A 22,740-nucleotide genomic window follows, 5' to 3' on the forward strand; every position below is an offset into this window, starting at 1 on the left:
CACAGTGGGCATGAGTGCACAGAAAGTGCTAAAGTGCTGTGTTCTCGCATTGAATTAAGTGGGAACATACCGCAATGCTCACCCCTCCCCCATCCTGTCTTTAGGGCCTAGCATCTTCCTCTGGACTGCAGCCTTTAGGGTCCATCATATGCAGAAAAGAGGAGGATGCTGAGCCATACAGCCAGGAGTGAGGAGAGGTAGGTGCTAAGTCCCCTACAGTAATCAGCAACCTGTATAGATTGCTGTATGGTTTATTTGTGGGGGAAGAAAATGGGGGGGGGGGGGGGGCAACAAAATTGGTGCCCAGGGCCTCCACCAACCTTAATCCGGCCCTGGGCAGGGAGGTCTTACTGTATCTGGCACTGACATAGTGCTGATGATAGGTACTGGATGTCTACAGGCTGGAGAGTGGAGGATTATATGTCAGAAGTATAGAATTTAGTTTATAGCAGAAATTCTACTTCGGTGGAAAGGATGATGTTGTACTTCGTGGATAGTTATGATTACCACATTGTTGTCATCCCCTCCAGTGGTAGTGAGGACACACTGAGGCGTTTTCAGATTTGACAGGTATTCTTTTACAGTCCACAGCATCAGGCGGGTTGCACATATAATGAGAGCCAGTGCTTTCCTATAGGATCTCCTGGTGGCTGCCATACCTCAGCAATGATTTGAATGACTGCACAATGGAGAAATATGTCTGATGTACATAAGTAGACTTTTATTATTATTATTATTATTATTATTATTATTATTATTGTATCCTTGGTTCTAGAGTGCTATACAAGCGATAAGGGTTAACAAACAGAACATTACAAAGTCAATACACATTACATTGATAAGGTAAGTGGCATACTGGTACATAGGGATAGAAGACCCTGCCTGGGAGGGCTTACAATCTACAAGCCTTGTGTAATGTGATTGGACAAACTTCATGTATGGTTTCAGTTTTGATGTTTGAGTCTGTCTGTAACATCTGGAGATCCTATGTGACCAGCAGCGCTATGGTTTGCTTCCAAATGCTCCTCTCCACATTGCTCCATGTATTAGATCAGAAGGAAGTCCCCAACTGGGAGCCGCAAGAACCCCCCAAGGGTGCCTCTGGATCCCGGTGGGAATTATGACACTTTCACTTTAACTATCCCTAGAAACTGTGGTCGCGCAGTTCCTAGGGATGCACCGATCATGTTGATGTTCCGCCCCCGCTCACTGTAATGCAAGGAGAGCGAGCTAAACATTGAAGTGAACAGAATGTAGGAGCCGGAACTGTCAGCGACCTGCTCCTCCATTCAATCCCATAGGCTGCCGACACTTCATGCCTGCAGCCTATGGGACGCTGAGACGTGATCTCTTCAGCAGGCGGGATGAAGTGACATCATCATGCCTGCCGGAGGATCCATCCCTGCAGCTCCAAGGATGGAGTCAGAAGCAGCAGAAGAGCTGCTCTTTGCATCCACACAGCTCGGATGAGGGGCACAACAGGGGCATTATTATTATATGAGGAGCACAGCAGAGGGCATTATTACTATGTGGAAGCACAACGGGGGCATTATTACTATATGAGAAGCACAGCAGGGAGCATTATTACTATGTGGGAGCACAGCAGGGGGCAATATTATTGCATGGGGGTACACAGCAGGGGCATTATAGTATAGGGGCACAGCAGGGGGGCATTATTACTATGTGGGAACACAGCAGGGGGGCATTATTTTTATATAGGGGTACACAGCAGGGGCATTACAGTATAAGGGGGCACAGCAGGGGGCATTATTACTGTGTGGGAGCACAGCAGAGGGCATTATTATTGTATGGGGGAACACAGCAGGGGCTGTATAGTATAAGGGAGCACAGCGGGGGGCATTATTGGTATGTGGGAGCACACAGGGGGCATTATTATTGCATGGGGGTACACAGCAGGGGCATTATAGTATAAAGGGGCACAGCAGGGGGCATTATTAGCCCATGGGTAAACACCATAGGATTTTACATACAGAGGGCAACCCACATAACTACTCATCTTACAGCACATAGCACCAAACAGGGCAATTACTACAGTTTGGGAGCCTATAGGAGAGAGAAAAGAAATAAAATTGCTAGAAATGTGCGGAGCCTAAGATGTTTTCTTGCAGGTTCTAAAGAGATGAATTGTAGCTGGAAGACATCATCACGGTGGCCTTGGAGGGATAGAGAGGAAAACGAAAGTGAACACCTCAGATCAAAGAAGACGTCACCTGTGAGTCACTGAATGGCGTTTTTTATTTTATAGAACATTTTCTGGTAGGGTTGGGAAGCGCTGTACTAGATCTTGGTTTGTGGAGCAGGATATTGGCCGCTACGGACGATAATCGTCCGGTGGAATAGAGTGCAACGATCAGCCGACATCGTTCATGTCGGCTGATCGTTGCAGTCGCTTGTTTTTCAACATGTTGAAAAAAAAGCGACTGATATAGCAGCGATCTGCTGCCGTCGCTCCGTTGAATAGGAGCATCGGCAGCAGACGCAGCTATATCTTATGGGCTGCCTGGACGATCAGCGATCACCCAGGCAGCTCCCCGCAGCTCCCCGCCGCACCCTCCCGCACTCACCCGCTCGCTGCAGCCGCGTTGAATAGTGGCAACAGCGAGCGGGGAACGAGGAGCAAACGAGCGCTGAGAGCGCTCGTTTGCTCCTCTAAACGACCTGTGGAATAGGGGCATAAGCATCTACCCTGTCCGCCAGTCACCAGAATCTAGTTCAGTCTATGAGGAATATTTGTGTACACCCACCACCTGCTCCTTCAAGGAATTAGCATGTGTATTAGTGGGACATAATGGAAATAAAGCTGTGTACACACTGGTCTATAGGTGCAATCATTATACAAAGCCAGGGATGGATGGGCGGTCCCAGGCTTTCCTTCATATGCTGATGGAGCTTCAGGGGCTTTGTATTCAGTTATTGCTATTGAACATGTGATCAGTCTGAATGCTGCTGCTGCTGCTTTACATTTGTCTATTCTTATTCCCTTACTAATAAGACATGTGATCTGACTGCTATATGTGCCTATAGATGTATATCTGTAGATCTGCTATAGTAACGAGCGAGGCTCATCCAGCTGCAGCTGTCACTGTTAGAGGAGGCTGAGCAGAGGGCAGCACAACCCTGCCCCCCGGGAGGTCACTGTGGGAGGCAGCAGCCTGTTCCCTGTGGCCTCCTCTCCCTCCCCTGTCCTCTCAGGTCACGCTGAGAACGGAGTGTAAGTGCACAATGCGGCCACTAGGTGGCGCTATTGCTTAGAGAAATGTGGGCGGAGTCACCCGTTGAGGTAACTCTGTAGCAGTCCCTGTAGCCTATGTGTGGAGGGGGGCCGGCCTCGGGGCGTGGCGTCACGCGAGGGTCTTGTCTTGCCCGCTGTGAGGCGGGGCCAGCACGGGAGGGGCGGGGATAAGGCGCTGGGAGGGTGTGGCTACATGCTGGAGGACGGAGCTGTCCCGTGAGTGCGGCGCCTCCTCTCTCTGCCTTGCTCCGGGAGTTGTTTCATGTGCTGCCTCGTAACACGCTCAGCGGCGGAGAGTCATGTTGCCGTAAAGGAGAGCGCAGCAGTGAAGCACAGGACCGGCCCGCGCCTCCCTCCCTGGTGACTGCCCCGCTGCCCCTAACGAGCATGGCACCCCGGAGTCTGTCCGAGCAGCCTGGAGCGGACCCCTCCCTGTCCCCGGACTCCTCCTCTCTACAACACTCGGGGTGCAGTTGTCCCAGGAGTTGCGGCAGCTGCCGGCTCTTCCTCGGCTTCTTCGCGCTGTCGCTGTCCTTGCACATAGTCACCATCTGCTGCTATCTGGAGCTGCGCTCGGAGATGCGCCGGGAGATGGGAGCCGGGAAGTTCGCACGGGGCTCCGGCCCAGGGACCAACGACGAGGACGGGGACTTCACCCAGCACCGGAGGACGGCGGTGCGGCTCTCTGACCTGCAGCACCCGGGAGCCGGCGAGCGGCGCCAGGTGAGTCCGGACACGGCGCTGAGGGATGTGCGGGAGCGGTGACAGCTGTGTGTGTCATGGGGTACGCTGTGCTGTGTGCTGGGGGGGAACACTGTGCTGTGTGCTGGGGGGGAACACTGTGCTGTGTGCTGGGGGGGAACACTGTGCTGTGTGATGGGGGGTACACTGTGCTGTGTGATGGGGGGTACACTGTGCTGTGTGATGGGGGGTACACTGTGCTGTGTGTGTCATGGGGTACACTGTGCTGTGTCATGGGGTACACTGTGATGGGGGGTACACTGTGCTGTGTGCTGGGGGGTGCTGTGTGCTGGGGGGTACACTGTGCTGTGTGCTGGGAGGTACACTGTGCTGTGTGCTGGGGGGTACACTGTGCTGTGTGCTGGGGGGTACACTGTGCTGTGTGCTGGGGGGTACACTGTGCTGTGTGCTGGGGGGTACACTGTGCTGTGTGCTGGGGGGTACACTGTGCTGGGGGGTACACTGTGCTGTGTGCTGGGGGGTACACTGTGCTGTGTGCTGGGGGGTACACTGTGCTGTGTGCTGGGGGGTACACTGTGCTGTGTGCTGGGGGGTACACTGTGCTGTGTGCTGGGGGGTACACTGTGCTGTGTGCTGGGGGGTACACTGTGCTGTGTGCTGGGGGTACACTGTGCTGTGTGCTGGGGGGTACACTGTGCTGTGTGATGGGGGGTACACTGTGCTGTGTGATGGGGGGTACACTGTGCTGTGTGATGGGGGGGTACACTGTGTGATGGGGGGGTACACTGTGTGATGGGGGGGTACACTGTGTGATGGGGGGGGTACACTGTGTGATGGGGGGTACACTGTGTGATGGGGGGTACACTGTGTGATGGGGGGGTACACTGTGTGATGGGGGGTACACTGTGTGATGGGGGGGTACACTGTGTGATGGGGGGGTACACTGTGTGATGGGGGGGTACACTGTGCTGTGTGTGTGATAGGGGGGTACACTATGCAGGCTCTCAATTACTTTGTATGTATCATAAGATATCTTTTACTATGTTTTTTTGTGCGGTATGCTTTTCCATGTATGTATGTATGATGAGATCAGTCATTAAATTAAGTGTTTTTAGTGCTCTTTTCTAATACTATGTTATGTGTGATGGGATCACTCAGTTATGTGATGGGACCTCCCCTGCGGTGATAATTGAGCCATTAGGTATCATATAATATCTATTACTATGTGTGATAGCATCTCCTCTGTGTTACGTGTGTGATGGAATATACTATTGATGTCACAGATGTGTAGCACATCTGGCTTGTTTTACCAGGAGAGAGTTTGTCTGGTATGTGTAGTGCCCAGGGAGGTGTATGTGTAGTGCCCAGGGAGGTGTATGTGTAGTGCCCAGGGAGGTGTATGTGTAGTGCCCAGGGAGGTGTATGTGTAGTGCCCAGGGAGGTGTATGTGTAGTGCCCAGGGAGGTGTATGTGTAGTGCCCAGGGAGGTGTATGTGTAGTGCCCAGGGAGGTGTATGTGTAGTGCCCAGGGAGGTGTATGTGTAGTGCCCAGGGAGGTGTATGTGTAGTGCCCAGGGAGGTGTATGTGTAGTGCCCAGGGAGGTGTATGTGTAGTGCCCAGGGAGGTGTACGTGTAAGGTTAGTTTCATAGTCATGTAGGTTTATGGCTGATCTGTTTCTCACCATGGTTCTGATATCATCATCCATAATGCTGATCATTACATGTGTGCCATCCTGGAGGTGGCTCTTCCTCCCACCCTTTTCATACATACCTGCTAGGAAGAAGGGAAAAACTGCTTCCTCTGCTGGTAGCCAATCTCCCTTGAAAACTAATGGGTCAGGCCTGATTCTTCATTCCCTTGAACTGCTGTCAGGGAGTCTGGACACCCCCATACATATTACATAGTTGGCCATCCTGGTTCGGTAGACGTTTGTCCACCATAGCCATTGGATAGAGTTACAGCATGATGATATTGTTTGGTCATACATTCTGGTGATATATGAGAGGCTGGCAGTATTGTGTCCATCCAGCAGGTGACTTAGGCCTTCCAGCTGTTACTAAACTACAATTCCCATCATGCCTGGACAGCTAAAGCTTAGAGGGTTTCTTCCTTCTGATGTGATCACAGGACTCCTGTATGAATTTGGTGCTTTCCAGTTTATTCCTAGAGTAGGGATCTAGTACCATTTGCCTCCCCTTATTACACCAGTTATAATAGTGATACAATGAATGTTTTGCTGTATTATAGTAACCGACTTGGTCCACTTATATCCCATATGGTGATATCAGATAATGTTTCCTATCCGCAGCCAGAACTTATGTTGCCTTCCTGTTTCTAGTTACTTTTCAGCATGTGAGCTCAAGTGAATCGTGTAATGGATCTGGATGGGATGCTTTTTATCATGTATACAGTACATTGCATGTACTATAGTTTCATAATATTCACTGTCGGTCACTATTTCTAGGTTTGGTCCTCTCACTGCATGCTTATACCAGGTATGCCTTTGTATACCATATCCAATTTGTAGTATTTTCATCAACTTAAAGGAACTTGCCACATTAAAAATATAGTCCAGCAGATACTGAGCAGGTGATATATAGTCTTGTGGGGAAAGTTCTAGAATATTATGTAAGTTCAATTCTTTATGCAAATGTCTGCTCATTCTAGGCTACCCAGTCATATGCGTTAAAGGGAAACAATCAGCCCATTTGGGCTAATATGGTTCCCTGGAGCACTGTATAAAGCTCCTGCAGTAGCCGCAGCATGTATGGGCGGCAGCTGCAGCAGGAGCTTTATACCAGGGAAAATGACTTTTATTCCCCTGGCTTGTGACAGACACGGGCGGGGAAGTAGTCATCTGGGCTGCTCCCCGCCCGTGTCTGGTCACAGCGCTCTGTCTGTCAGCATGCTCGGAGGGGAAGGCTGACAGGCAGAGAGGTCCGTTACTGGCCTCTCTGCCTGTCAATCATCCCGCATGAAATGTAGTATCACACTGCTGTAGAGAGGAGATACTAGACAACTAATCACTGCATGAACTTCAGAAATAACAGTAATATGGCCACTTTTATTGGTCGATCATCTAGTTATTTACGTATTCCGTAGATCCTGACTGTCTGAAGCATTGTTCGTTAAATGTCACGGTAGGTCTCACACATGAGACCCTCTGCAAAGCCTATGGCAAGAGCAGCCTGATGTGCGTCATAGACTATAGCCGAGCGAATCAGTTGGATCTAATTAATAGCTGGCAAGTGAAGCTCGCTGCCAAGTGCTTTACTCTGCTATATCTCCTAATCGCAGAGGGTCTGAGGAGTAAGACCTGATGCAGTGTGCGTCGGGTGGCTGATGACTGTGTAAAGAAAGTCATAAAGTTCATACATACCTGTACATGCTCCCTGATGCCTCTGCCAGCTCCCTGCCATCTTCCTGGCTTCTGCCTGCAGCCACTGCTGGAACTTTAGAGCCGGTCTCTGAAGTGACAGGCTGGTCAGCCAACCACTAGCTGTGGCAAGTGATTGGCTGAGCGGCTTGTCACTTCAGAGGCCCACTCTGCAGTTCCTGTTGCAGCTGCCGGACTGGGCAGAAGCCAGGAAGATTTCGGGGAGCTGGCAGAGACATCGGGAGTGTGCACAGGTATGTATGAGCGTTATTTTACGCTAAAGAAAATGGCAGCACATATATTGCTAACAATGTTCGTGCAGCCCTTGCTGCTCAATAGTCGGGCCTTGTAATAGGCTCCGTAAACGAGCGCCGATCTAGCAGATCTTGTTTACATTACTGATCGGGCTGTGTAATACGGCCCTTAGTTATAAGCAGGATAAAGTAACTGCAGTGAAGTAAAATGCTGTCCAGTGCAAACAGCAGAATACAAGAGCCATATAAACAGCCTGTACTCTGTATGCAGATAACCAAAGGCAGGTGCATAGTGCTTATACAATTCAAGATGAAAACTAAAGTAACTGGGTTTCCAGTTAAAGCCATTTATTACCATTATCAACATCATTACTATTTTTATTATTATTATTATTATAAAAATAATTATTTTTTATCTAAGAGTCTGTAAAACTGTATATACAATGTCACACACATTTACTGTCAGTGTACACAATAAGTAATTTTGCAGTAGGTCTTGATGAAACATTTCCTGTAATTATATAACCGTACAGCTCTTATGCGTGCCTATGCATTTCCAAGGAAACATATAAAAAAAACTATCCCTGTTTAGTCCATGAGATCAAACTCCATTTCATCTGTCCCCTTTTCTAGCTGACTGATTTATGGCCAAGAAGGGGTAAATGGCCTTTGTTGAGAGTTTACAAAACTACAAAATGGCCATATACTTGAGCATTGTGTATATGAGCACAGGAGAGACTATTGCGATGGTATATTTTCTTTCACATACAGAGATTTTGTTGCGGCTGCCAATTGTTTTGCAGTAGCGTTGACAACAGGATGTGTTAGTTATGAAATAGCTTCAGAAGGAGAGGATGAGTTGAAGGAGACAATATATTGGCTGCCTGCCGTGTCAGTATCCTCGAGAAGGACACCTATAAAAATAGAGGGAGACAAAGCAATTATGTAGACTACAAAACCTCAAGTGCATTATTTGTTTTTATGGTTTTAATTATACAGTAAAATAGTAAAATGTCATTCTGACTTAGAATCTTACCCCTGGAGACCTTAAAAGCACCGCTCACTATACTGGACCAGGGACTGTAGGGGGAATAGATGAGCTGAGGTTGCAGAACTTGTTACTTTGAGTCCCTCAGGACATTGAACTAATTGTTGTAAGTGCCACTTTTATATATTTTATTATGATACTATATTATTATACTATGAGGTATGAAATTTTAATAGTTTCTACCCTATTTCTCATAAAAAACTGTTTTGAGTCAGTAAGGTGTTCTCTCAATTTCCAGTCTATGAGCATCTGACTCAGGTCACAAAGTTAGTAAGGAGGTATGAGAACCTGTGTGTAGCTTACCAGATCCAATAGGGGTTGCGCACATTATGGTCGTGTTGTGTGTCAGTATTTATGGAGATCCCAACTTCCACATGAACAGAAGAACTCGCCACTGATTCAGAAGCGGGCTGTCATGACAACTACACTATAGATTTTTATTTATATATGCACTTGTGTTGAGTGGTAGCAGCCCCATCTGCTTCTACCAAGGTTTGTGTCCGCCCTGTAGTTCCCGATCCCTGCTCTGATAAATAACTTAGTAAAATAACTTTTTTTTTTTTTTTTTTAGTGTCTAGAATACCCCTTTAAGGCAGAAAATGCTTTCAATTATAAGATGCTTTACCAATTTGACTGATGCCTAAGGCATCATGATGTTTTTTTTTATGCAGCTTTGCTACGGTTTTCTGCTATTTTACCACAAATTTAGCCTAAACATTACTTTGAACATACATGGATGGCAGCTCACTAAGACTGTACATAGGCAGGAAAGCACACAAAAGGCAGTTTGCAGGGAAGAATTACATGGGGCAGAATCTAAAACGATAGGCAGCCTGCAAATGCGTATTGTCTGAAAATACCTTTTCACACCATATTAGTTCGTAGTCTACATTTGACACATGCTTTAGGCGACTCATAGACGCTATAACCAGACAGTACCTACCAAAACGCTGGGGCCATGTGCTTCCAGAACACAGAGACCCCCCCCCCCCACACCTTGCAGCTTACCAAACATAAAGGAGTTTTCCAGGAAAATTGTTAATTGGCAGGGTTTTCTGTGCTGCATGATTATAAATACAGAGTACTGTATTTGCTCCATGCATTGTGTATTGGTTGTGCCAGGTTACTGTAACTCTGCTTTGATACAGTGAGATCTGAGATGAAGTGACCACCAAGGAACTCTATATGGGACGTCGTAATATGCTATTCTGATGAAGAGGACCTGATCCTTGAAATTGTAAATTGTGCATATTTTAATAAATATTTTAAACTTTTTATCTGTTTTCAACTGTTGGAATTCTGTGGGCAGCACTGACCATTTTGGAGTAGTCACACTTTTTGCTTTTGCATCCGTTTTTTGTAACATAGGTGAGTACAGCACTCGGCTATGCTTGGTGTCTAGGAGAGAGTGAATGGCTGAGCATAAGCCTTCGTTCCGTGGCAGGGGTCCTAGCAGTCTAACCCCCCCCACTGACGTCAACCACCCAGGATTTCAGAGAATAATGTGCACTATGTCTGTTATGTACATATAAAAAGTCTACACATCCCTTTTAAAATGCCATTTTTTATCATATTAAAAAAATAGTTTCCACCTTAATCTGTGTGTGATCCATAATCTGTACAATTCCATTAAAAAGCAAGCTGAAACCATTTAGGGCCCTATTACACCTAGCAATTATCTGCTATACTTGGCCGATTACCGGCCGTCCTGGACAATAATTGTTTCTTTTAATAGGTGGTTTTAAAACACAATGATCAGACAACATGCACAATGTCGGCTGATCATATGTCTTTAATCATGACCTATCAAAACGATCACAAAAGCGACGGTCTGCTGCCAGTTGCCCCGAGTAATAGGAGCGGCGGAAACAAATTGGCGTTCCCTGGAACAGCTAGTCCAGATCTAAAAAAAAAACTCTTGGGCTGCCCCTCCCGTAGCTCCCCGCAGCCCCCCCACTCGATGTCTGTACATGTAATAGCAGACAGCAAGCTGAGCTCGCTAACTCCTCAATATCAGGCCGTGTGAACACCCTCATACTTGGGTATATGGTTTGTTTGGTATTGGCTAATCTTATATACACTGAAGATAAATAGTAGTCACTACACAACTGCCATAATTTCCAGTGGTTCTGAATAACCACAAGAATAAAGGATTTCTGTTCTAGTGGGATTTTCCTTATGTTTTCTCAGTTACATTTTACAGAAAAGCCATGATCGATAAACAGATGGCAAAGGGATCTCATTGTTGAAAGGTATCGGTCAGCAAAAAAAGTACAAAAATATTAGCAAGGTATTAGATTTACCATGAAACACAGTAAAGAAGTGTTATGAAGTGGATAAACTGGATGTCCCTCATAAATTGATAAAAATACAAGAGGCTACAGGAATTTCTAACAAGTACTGGTTGTGTACTGCATGTGACCATAAAATACCTTATTATTCATGTGTCTGTGTTGTGGAGTAGGGTGTCAAGATAGAAGTTTTTTTTTTTTTTGTTTGTTTGTTTTTTCCTTACACAGTCTGGATATGTTTTGCCAAAAACCTACATCCGGTGTACTCAACAACTTTTAGTGAAGGTCAACTTACCGGGGTCTATTGTCAGGTGAAGGTCCGAGCTGAACATCAGTAGGAAACGTGTTTTGTTACTGGCGTTTTTTCTCTCACCAGCACTTTGATATTGGGTACAAAGGTGACTGCCCTAGTAGTATATAGCCCCCTGTAAGCTCCCCCCAGTAGTATATAGCCCCCCTGTGCGCTCTCCCCTTATAGATGGCCCCCAGACAAAAAAAACAAACCACAACTCTCCTAGCACCTCGCTCTCCTGCTGTGCCTGTCTTCTTCTTTTCTCCTGTCTGCTCGGCCCACGGCTGATACACGCTCTCTGGGGATGTCCCGGGGATTCCCCAGCAGAGCGCGCACCAGTGACCTCAGTGTATGCCGCTGGCCTGGACTTCCGGGAAGTCCAGGCCAGCGGCGTACATTGAGGTCACTGGTGCGCACTCTGCTGGGGAATCCCCGGGACATCTCTACAGAGCGCGTATCAGCTGGGGGCCGGGCCGACACTGCCCCCAGCCCCACAGGCGTGCTGAAATCTAAGGACAGTACGCCTATGGGGTGGAAGGCGGTGGGGAGTGGGACACATGGGGGCAGTCCCGGGACGGGGCGGTTGGGAGGTCTGACCAGGGGTCCGGACAGCTGGCCTCCGCGGTTCGGGTTCGGACCGCGGTCCGCTAGTTGAGGACCCCTGACCTACATCAAGTCTGCCAAAAGAATGTGGGAAAAATAGGTTATGGTCTGATGAGACTATGGCTGAACTTCTGTTTGCCACAAAGCCAACACGGCACACCTCAAAGATGGTGAAACATGGTGGCAGCATTATGCTTTGGGGCTGTTGGGGAAAAATAACCGTTCCAAATATCAGTCAGTTTTGGCACAAAACTTCAGGTCTCTGCTACAAAGATGAAGAATTTTGCCTTTCAGCATGGAAGTGACAAAGAGTGTACCTTCAAAACCAACATAACAATGGTTTTGCTAGAAGAGGATCAAAGTATCGAAATGTCCCAGCCAGAGCCCATTACTGAATCCAAATGAAAATCTGTGGGTTGACCTGAGGAGGACGATTGCCAAGTCTAGATGTGGCATACTTGTAGACTCCTACCCAAAACACTGAATGCTGTAAAAAATTAAAAAGGAACCTCAACAAAGTACTGTTGTGAGGGTGTGCAGATTTATGTAACCAAATTTTTAATTTCTTTTTAGGGGATTTAACACACACACTGTTAGAAGCCCCATGCCTGGATTAATCATAGGTGTATGCCTCTCATTAAAGGAGAAGTCCATGGATAATTGTATTGGCCCCCAAAAGTTATACAAATCACCAATATACACTTATTACTGGAAATGCACATAAAGTGCTTTTTCCCGGCACTTACTACTGCATCAAGGCTTCACTTCCTGGTGTCACGTCCCGACTCCCAGAGCAGTGGCTGCTGGAGAGGATGATGGCAGGGGACACAGGGCACGGCAGGAACACTGAGCATCCCGCTGCCATCATCCTCTCCAGCAGCCACAGCCCGCACAGCTCTGGGAGTTGGGTTATCCAGGAAGTGAAGCCGTGATGCAGTAGTAAGTGCCGGGAAAAAGCACTTTATAATAAGTGTATATTGGTGATTTGTATAACTTTACAATACTTTACTAAAAATTTTCGCCGGACTTCTCCTTTAAATTTGGTGAATCTGAGGCTGCCATTTGAGACTCGCAAAACTGCACCAGCGGAATTTGAGTTTTTGCCATGATTTACCCCTGCTTGCATAACTCATGATAAATCAGACGTAGGAGGAGGCCCCCATTAGGCAAGTGGAACGTATGTTGGCAAAAAGGCGACTATTTTATTGATGTCTGGCATGCGTGGGCTTGGAAGGGGTTATCCAGCGCTACAGAAACATGGCCACTTGCCCCCTACTGTTGTCTCCAGATTGGTGGGGTTTAAAACTCGGTTCCATTGAAGTAAATGGAGCTTAATTGCAAACTGCACCTGAACTGGAGACAACAGTAGGGGGAAAAGTGGCCATGTTTTTGTAGCGCTGGATAACCCCTTTAATAAATCGCCCCCTTTGTTTTTACAGTAAGAGATTTTAGTCTTTTTTTTTCAATTGTACAGGCTATGCTCACACAACGTAAAACAACGGCCAATGTTCATACGTTGTGTGAAAATAGTAGCCAAAGCTTTCTGTCAGGACCAGACAGAACAAAAACCAACTTCTATGCAAGGAGTGCAGGTAGAGGTACCACAAGTCTCAGCTAGACGAGTTGATCATACACTGTAGGTAATAAGCAGCATCTATATTTACAGACCATATGGGCGGAAAACGAAAAAACTTATTTTCGGCAACGCGTTTCTGCCCCCAAATGCAGAGGGGCCTTTCTCAAGCACTTCCTGCTTTTTTTTTTTTTTTTTCAGCCTATGTGGTCTGTGAGTATAGACCCCCCCTCATTACCTACAGTGTATGATCGACTCGTCTCGCTGAGACTTGTGGTACCTCTACCTGCGCTCCTTGTACAGAAGTTGATTTTTGTTCTGCCTGGTCCTGACAGAACAGTTTGGCTGCAATTATTGTCTAATCCCCAACGCTGCTGGGGTCATCTTAGGAGCTGCGGTACACCTGAATGCTTTAATTAGAGTTGTGCCTACATTTGCACAACCACACAAGATGAGTGAGCCTTCACTCTGATTCACTTAATCCTGTTCACATTGTATATATTGCAGTAGGAAGCACCCTTTACCTTTTTGTTTCCCCACATACACTGTGTGAACATAGCCTTAATGTTATATTTTGCTGTGTGTGACCATAGCCTAAAAGTTGAAAAAAAGCAGATAATGATGACCAGTGGCCCAGCAACCGGCCTTTGTGGTGGAGCAGGATGGGTAAGTATAACAGCACTGTTAGGTCCCTCGCAGCCCCAGTGCTATTGTGAAATAGAAAATTACATTAGACAACCCTTTTAAGCTGTGTTAACAACATTTGTGATCAAGAGTGCATTCACAAGCATGCCTTCTTTTCTTCACCAATAGCCGTGCGATGTTGCTGGGATTATCGGTAACATTGGTGAAGAAATAGGGATGTGCTTTCGCCTGTATTATTTAAAATGTGGGCACATGGCCTGAGAGGGGTTAAATAGGAATTTGAAGTGTCATCAGAAAAGGCCATAATACTTGTGTCCAAATGAAACATAAAAGATTTGCAAAGATTTATTAACCCCTTTGTGCTGCAGCTAGTTTGGGCCTTAATGACCAGGCCAATTTTTCAAAATCTGACCTGTCTCACTTTATGCTCTTATAGCTCAGTGATGCTTTAACGTATGCTAGCGATTCTGAGATAGTTTTTTTTCGTCACATATGGCACTTTATGTTAGTGGCAAAATTTGGTCACTACTTTGTGTGTTTTTTTTTTTTTTTTTTGAAAAACCTCAAAATATCATGAAAAATTAAAAAAATTAGCATTTTATGAACTTTGAAATTCTCTGATTCTAAAAAAAGAACGTCGTAGCACATAAATTAGTTACTAAGTCACATTACCAATATGTCTTCTCTATTCTGGCATAATTTGGTAAACATAATTTACTTTTTTAGGGTGTTATGGGGATTAGAAATTTATCAGCAAATTATCACATTTTCGTGAAAGTTTCCAAAACTGATTTTTTTTTAGGGACCAGTTCTTTTTTTAAATGGATTTAGAAGTCTGGTATCCTGAAAACCCCCATACGTGACCCCATTTTGGAAACTACACACCTTAAAGAATTAATCTAGGGTTATAATGAGCATTTTATCCCTACAGGGGCTGGAGGAAAGTATTCACAATTAGGCAGAAAAAAAATGGAAAATTAAAATTTTCCAATAATATATACGTTTAGATTAAAGTTTCTCATTTTCAAAAGGAACATGAGAGAAAAAGCACCCCAAAATTTGTAACGCAGGTTCTCTTTGAGTACAACGGTACCCCATATGTGGGCGTAAACCACTGTATGGGAACACAGCCGGGCTCAGAAGGAAGGGAGCGCCAATTAGCTTTTCCAATGCAGATTTTGCTGAAGAAGTTTCTGAGCGCCAGGTGCGTTTGCAGTGCCCCTGTAGTGTCAGCAGAGAGAAACACCCCCCCATAAGTCACCCCATTTTCAGTGCATTTTCAGTGCAGATTTTTCTGAAGAAGTTTCTGAGCGCCAGGTGCGTTTGCAGCGCCCCTGTAGTGTCAGTAGAATAGATTCCCCCCAAAAGTCACCCCATTTTGGAAAGTACACCCCTAAAAGAATTCATCTTGGGGTGTGGTGACCATTTTTACCCCACAGGTACTAGAGGAAAGTATTCAAAATTGGCCAGTAAAAATGAAAAACTCGAATTTTTCCAATAATATGTTCGTTTAGTTTGAAATTTCTCAATTTCACAAGGAACAAGAGAAAAAAAGTTCCCCAAAATTTGTAACACAGGTTCTCCTGAGTAGAACGGTACCCCATATGTGGGCGTAACCCACTGTATTGGCACACAGGAGGGCTCAGAAGGGAAGGAGTGCCAATTAGCTTTTTCAATGCAGATTTTGCTGCAGAAGTTTCCGAGCGCCAGGTGCGTTTGCAGTGCCCCTGTAGTGCCATCAGAGTAAAATCTCGCCATAAGTCACCCCATTTTGGAAAGTGCACCCCTCAGAGAATTCATTTTGGGGTGTGGTCAGCATTTTGACCCCACAGGTATTAGAGGAAAGTATTCAAAAGTAGACAGTAAAAATGAAAAACTCTAATTTTTCCAATAATATGTTCCTTTAGTTTGAAATTTCTCAATTTCATGAGGAACAGGAGAGAAATGTCACCCCAATATATGTAACGCAGGTTCTCCTGAGTAGAACGGTACCCCATATGTGGGCATAAATCACTGCATGGGCACACAGCCGGGCTCAGAAGGGAAGGAGCGCCAATTAGCATTTTCAGTGCAGATTTTTCTGAAGAAGTTTCTGAGCGCCAGGTGCGTTTGCAGCGCCCCTGTAGTGTCAGTAGAATAGATTCCCCCCAAAAGTCACCCCATTTTGGAAAGTACACCCCTAAAAGAATTCATCTTGGGGTGTGGTGACCATTTTTACCCCACAGGTACTAGAGGAAAGTATTCAAAATTGGCCAGTAAAAATGAAAAACTCGAATTTTTCCAATAATATGTTGGTTTAGTTTGAAATTTCTCAATTTGACGAGGAACAGGAGAGAAAACGTACCCCTAAATCTGTAACGCAGGTTCTTCTGAGTAAAACGGTTCTTCATATGTAGGCATAAACCACTGTATGGGCACACAGCAGGGCTCAGAAGGGAAGGAGTGCCAATTTACTGGAGCAAAACCGCAGCTAATAATGGTTATTAGAATAGCGCAGTTACTAAAATAAAAAAAATTAGATTACAGGTAATGTGGGGTGGTTACGGACAGTCTGGGGTGCTTATGGGCAACCTAAGGTGGTTACAGGTAATCTGGGGTGGTTACGGACAACATTTGGTGGTTACGGGCAACCTGCTGTGGTTACGGGCAACGTGGGGTGGTTACGGGCAACCTGCAGTGCTTACAGACAATCTGGGGTGGTTACGGGCAACGTGGGGTGGTTACAGATAAACTGAAGTGCTTATAGGTAATCTCGGGTGGGTACCTGTAATCTAGCATGGTTACCACAATCTGGAGGGGGTCAGAGGCAACCTGCGGTGGTCAGAGGCAACTGTGGCGTGGTCAGAGGCGACGTGGGCTGGTTACGGGCAACATGGGGTGGTTACGGGCAACCTGCATTACAGAAAATCTGGGCAACCTGCATTACAGACAATCTGGGGTGGATACGGGCAATGTGGGGTGGTTACAGGCAACCTGCAGTGCTTACAGACAACGTGGGGTGGTTACGGATAAACTGAAGTTCTTATAGGCAATCTGGCATGGGCACCGCAATCTGGAGGGGGTCATTGGCAATTTGGGGTGGTCAGAAGTGCGGTGGTGGTGGTCAGAGGCATCGTGGCGTAGTCAGAGGCAACGTGCGGTGGTTACGTGCAATCTGGGGGGTTACATGTAATCTGGCGTGATTACGGGCAACCTGGGGGGGGGGGGGGTTATGTGCAACCTGGAAGGGTTACAGACAATCTGGGATTGTTATTGATAAACTGAAGTGCTTATAGGTAATCTGGTGTGGGTACATGTAATTTGGGGTGGTTACGGGCAATCTGGAGGGGGTCACTGGCAACGTGCGGTGGTTACGGGCAACGTGCGGTGGTTACGGGCAACGTGCGGTTGTTATGGGCAACGTGCAGTGGTTACGGGTAATCTGGGGGGGGTTAGGGGTAATTTGGGAGTAAACTGCAATTACTATAATAAGTGTGTGTTTTATTTTTTGTATGTTTGTCATTTTTTGTACTTTATACATTCATTTTCACTGTATTACTATGATTACTGTGATATTTTTCATCACAGTAATCATAGTTCAGTGACAGAGACCAAATTGGTCAAATTTTCAGAGTTGGCTGGTTGTGGAGCGCATGCTCACTTCATAACCAGCCAGGACGCCGAGGAGGAAGGAGCTCCAGGATCAGGTAACGTATATGGGGAAGGGGGGGTGACTGGGGGTGACTGGGGGGGTGGGGGGCGACTTTGGGGGGATGGACACATCACTTTTTATCCCCTGTCACCAATCATTTATGGTGACAGGGGATAAAAAGTGCCAGGATGCACGTGGCACAAGCGATCAGCGGTATATAGTATATACCGCTGATCGCTTGTACCGGGACCCCACAGGGGGGTTCCCTATCACTGCCCTATGCTCTCCGCTACCTCCGGTGGCGGAGAGCATGGGGCTTTCATTCATTTTAACTTTTCCATCGCTGTGAACAGACATTAGTCTGTTCACAGCGATGGCGGCGGCCATCTTGGAAATGATGGCCGCCGGGGGAGGGGGGTTAGTGATTGCCCTACTAGGGGGGGCTGATCTGAGGTCTGGGGGACACCGGTAATCCCCTTTACCGACGGCCGCCGCTGTAACGTTAATAGCGGCGATCGTCGGTAAGGGGGGGATCAGGACGGACCGCACACACTGCCCCAACCCCTCAGCTACCTCCGGTAGCTGGGGGGATGGGGTGGGGGCCGTCCCGGCCCCGCCATCTTATTCTCTGCCATCGCCGTAAAAAGCTGATGGCTGCAGAATAAGGACCCTTAGTGACCGGTTAAATTATGTTTTTTTTTTGTTTTGTTTTTTTTTACATTGTCATTCTGTGGTACTGAGCTCACATTGATGGGAAAACCTTGGGATTTTTAGCACAAGACCTCACACAAAGAGCCCCTTTTATATGGTGAACAATATGTAATTTAGTGCAGTCAATGCTGCACAAAACACGGATGTTGTCACCATGACAACCACAATATCATCCCTGTCATCCCTGTCAACAGGGTTTTGCTCTCTCATGCATTCAGCTGTGCTCACTGACCGCATCCATCTTCCAGCAGAGGTGGTTACAGATAAGTCTTATGGACAGAGAGAGGGCATAGAGAAGGCATCTAATGTATGGTCTTTCTGTGTCCGTCTCCTATGGTGGTAATCCAGCTGTGACTACTCACTACTAGTGCAGGGTGTAAAGTTTGCATTAACTATTAGAGTAAAACTTGCAGTGCGGTTGTGCTAAATAGTAAAAGCAGCAAGTATTAAAAATCACAGGATAACAGAAGCATTTCAGAAGTATTTAGAGTTTCTAGTCAATTGCTGTGGATATTTTATCCTTAAGGAGTCACTGTCGTTAAAGATTTTTTTGCAGAAATCAATAGTCCAGGCGGTTTTTAACCCTTTAAGGACATGGCCCATTTTCGTTTTTACGTTTTCGGTTTTTCCTCCTTGTGTTTAAAAGGTCATAGCACTTGCATTTTTCCACCTAGAAACCCACATGACCCCTTATTTTTTGCGTCACTAATTGTACTTTGCAATTACAGGCTGAATTTGTGCATAAAGTACACTGCGAAACCAGAAAAAAATTCGAAGTGTGGTGAAATTGAAAAAAAAAACGCATTTCTTTTATTTGGGGGAAATGTGTTTTTACGCCATTCACCCTGGGGTAAAACTGACTTGTTATGCATGTTCCTCAAGTCGTTACGATTAAAACGATATATAACATGTATAACTTATATTGTATCTGATGGCCTGTAAAAAATTCAAACCGTTGTTAACCAATATACGTTCCTTAAAATCGCTCCATTCCCAGGGTTATAGCACTTTTATCCTTTGGTCTATGGGGCTGTGTAAGGTGTCATTTTTTGCGCCATGATGTGATCTTTCTATCGGTACCTTGATTGCCCATATACGTCTTTTTGATCGCTTTTTATTACATTTTTTCTGGATTTGATGCGACCAAAAATGCGCAATTTTGCACTTTGGGATTTTTTTGCGCTGACGCCGTTTACCGTACGAGATCAGGAATGTGATTAATTAATAGTTCGGGCGATTACGCACGCGGCGATAGCAAACATGTTTATTTATTTATTTGTTTACTTTTATTTAAAACCTGGGAAAAGGGGGGTGATTCAGACTTTTATTAGGGGAGGGGGCTTTTTACTATTAACAACACTTTTTTTTTTTTTTTTACACATATACTAGAAGCCCCCCTAGGGGACTTCTAGTATATACACTTTGATCTCTCATTGAGATCTCTGCAGCATAGATATGCTGCAGAGATCCATGAGATCGGCACTCGTTTGCTTTCGGCTGCTGCAGCCGAATACAAACGAGTGCCGAGCCGAGGACGGCGCCATCTTGGACGCGTCCCCGGCCGGCATCAGTAACGGAGATCGCTCCTCCGGGACAAGGTCCCGGAGGAGCGATCTCCCCCACTAGACACCAGGGAAAGGTTGCCTCCGGTAATCGGAGGCAGCTGTCAACTTTGACAGCTGCCTCCGATTAGCTAATTAGCGGGCACGGCGATCAGACCGTGCCCGCTAATAGCGGCGGTCCCGGGCTACACGCGGCACCCGGGATCGCGGCACTTCAAAGCGGGGCCGCCGCGCGGCCCCGCTTTGAAGTGCAAGTGAGGACATAGGACGTACCGGTACGTCCTATGTCCTTAAGAGGTTAAGAAACTTTGTAATTGAGTTTATTAGGCCAATATGCCATTATCTGCATTTAAAAAGCCTTTTCCAAGTTCCTCTCTCCCCTCCTTACTATCATCCACTGCTTAGAATCAGGAAATCTCAACAGTTTTGTTTTTATCAGTCGAATCCTGTCTGAACTATAGAGGGGAGGAGGAGGAGATTAGCGGGCAGCTGAGAGCCGAGAACAAAGGATTAAGACCCTATTCCACCAACAGATCTGACGACAGATTATCTGCCAAAGATTTGAAGCCAAACCCAGGAACCGACTATAAACAGAATAGGTCATAAAGGAAAGACTGCATTTCTCCTCTTTTCAAATCCACTCCTGGGTTTGGCTTCAAATCTTTGGCAGATAATCTGTTATCAGATCTGTTGGTGGAATAGGGCCTTTAGTCAGTGGGGGAGCTAGAGGTCAGAGAGGTCAGTGGTGACTGTCAGAGGAGAGGGCCTGTGATTTTGCTGTAAATTAACTCTTTGTTGTCCTTTTTTGGTGCCTCATTTCCCTCATTTCGCCATAGGAAAACCATGAAGACAGGGGGGAGAGCTTCAAACTGCTTTTTCATGATAAAAATTCATTTTTCGGCTAATAAACCCTATTACAAAGTTTCTTAAAATCGCCTGTACTATTGATTTCTGCAAAAAAACACGACTGTGACACTTTAAAAGAGTGCTCCAGGGGAAGAAAAAGTTTTTAAATTAACTGGTGTCAGAAATGTATGCAGATTTGTAAGTGACTTCTGGTGCTGTATGTCCTGCAGGAAGTGGTGTTGTCTTTCTAGTCTGACACATGCTCTTTGTTGCCACTTCTGTCTGTGACAGGAACTGTCCAAAGCAGGAGAGTGTCTTTTTTTTTATGAGGATTACTGCTTTGGACAGTTCCTGACATTGTGTCTGACTAGAAGAAATACACCACTTCCTGCACGGTGTGTGTATATATATATATATGTGTGTGTGTGTGTGTGTGTAATTATATATATATATATATATATATATATATATATATATATATATATATATATATATATATATATATATATATATATATAGTGTATATAATATATAATCTTTTTTTTTTTTCCCACTGGGGTACCCCTTTAAGGCCGGGTTCACACTACGTCGGCCATTCTGTGAACCAGCCGTGTTACAGAACGGCCAGTGTCAGTGAAGTTTACCAGCCGGATAAACTTCAGTTCTATTGAATTGGGATGCAGGCTCATCCTTGGCGTCCGCATCCCAATTTACCATTGTGGGACCTGTAAGCTGAGGCCACACTCTCTACTGTGGGACCTGTAAGGCTTGTGCAGCATGTCAGTTTTTCTTGCGGCCGCTTGGGATCCCTAGACAAAGTGTATACTATGTGTATACACTCTGGCCAGGATTCCCTCTGACTGCAGTACAAAGTAAGTTTTGTATTAATTACGGCCGTTCTTGCAAATCGGCAAAAACGGCTGTGATTAATAGAAAACTTACATTGTGGGAACATTCTCATGGTAATAGGATCCCCTGATTTTTGCTTGTGTAAGGTGTGCATCTACTCAAGTATTCTCTTCTATATAGCGTTTGGGACAGGCAGGATGCAGCTATTGCTGTATTTGGTGATTGGAATCCACCCAAGGTCTCCATGACAGCATTGCATCTCTCAGAAGCCTGAGGCTTTGGACTTTTTAACTGCATTTTTCTGCATAGAAGAAATGGATTTCTTTGTAGTAGAGGGCACCATATTTATCACACAGTCCTTCAGGAATTTTGTCATTAAATGTGGGATATGTGTGGGCCGGGTTGGACCTGTTACAGGTTCTGTGCCCATTTCCCATCATTCCATTGTACTAGACGTTAGACATACAACCTAATAGCTATGTCTTGGATATCGTCCATGCTCAGTTTATATACAAATCCAGAGCCAGACCGTACATTGGTATTAATAAATCTGCCTTGGTGTGTATTAATATTGTGTTGGGGAACAGTATCTACAGATGCATTTTATCTGTTGTAGTTTGGCCTCGGTAAAGTTCTGAAATTGGTAACAGTCCTTGAAGGATCAGAAGTTAAATATGGTGGGGTTATGTAGGAGCGCGTATGATTGCCTAGTATTCAGTCAAATATTTGTTATATAATTTGCACAGCAACAGCTAGTAAATACAAGTCTATATTACAAAATACCTCCAGCCCTACAGTTCCTTGCAAGATACACAATGGGAGCTATAAATTAAGGTGGATCTGTCAGGTTGAACTTGACGTATTATCTGAAGCATCCTATTGAGCAGGAGGAGTAGAAGTGAGAAGTAGGTGAGTGTTCTTCGCCGAATGAAGGATCGGCGGATAACATTGGTGTACACCAAATTCACTAATTTTGCAGAGTTTAATCATTGTTTTGCAAGAAGAGTCATTACGTCTCCATCTTGGCTTGTGACTTTGGAAAAGTACTTCACCTCCTGGGTTGAATGCAGTTAAAAGGGAATTGCTATCTGAAGATGTCAGA

At 45.7% G+C, this 22,740-nt stretch overlaps 1 protein-coding gene across 2 annotated transcripts in view; it reads left to right on the forward strand.

Annotated features, from left to right (window-relative positions):
• The first annotated feature begins 3,442 nt into the window (after window positions 1-3,442).
• EDA (ectodysplasin A) overlaps window positions 3,443-22,740 on the forward strand; it is an 84,473-nt gene continuing 65,175 nt past the window's right edge. For both annotated transcript variants that reach the window (XM_069985838.1, XM_069985839.1), the window contains exon 1: window positions 3,443-3,976. In XM_069985838.1, coding sequence (XP_069841939.1) covers window positions 3,641-3,976 — 336 coding nt within the window. In that variant the 5' untranslated portion in view covers window positions 3,443-3,640. The remainder of the gene's footprint in view (window positions 3,977-22,740) is intronic.

This window comes from Dendropsophus ebraccatus, chromosome 10, assembly GCF_027789765.1.
Source record: "Dendropsophus ebraccatus isolate aDenEbr1 chromosome 10, aDenEbr1.pat, whole genome shotgun sequence".
Classification (NCBI taxonomy): Eukaryota; Metazoa; Chordata; class Amphibia; order Anura; family Hylidae; genus Dendropsophus; species Dendropsophus ebraccatus.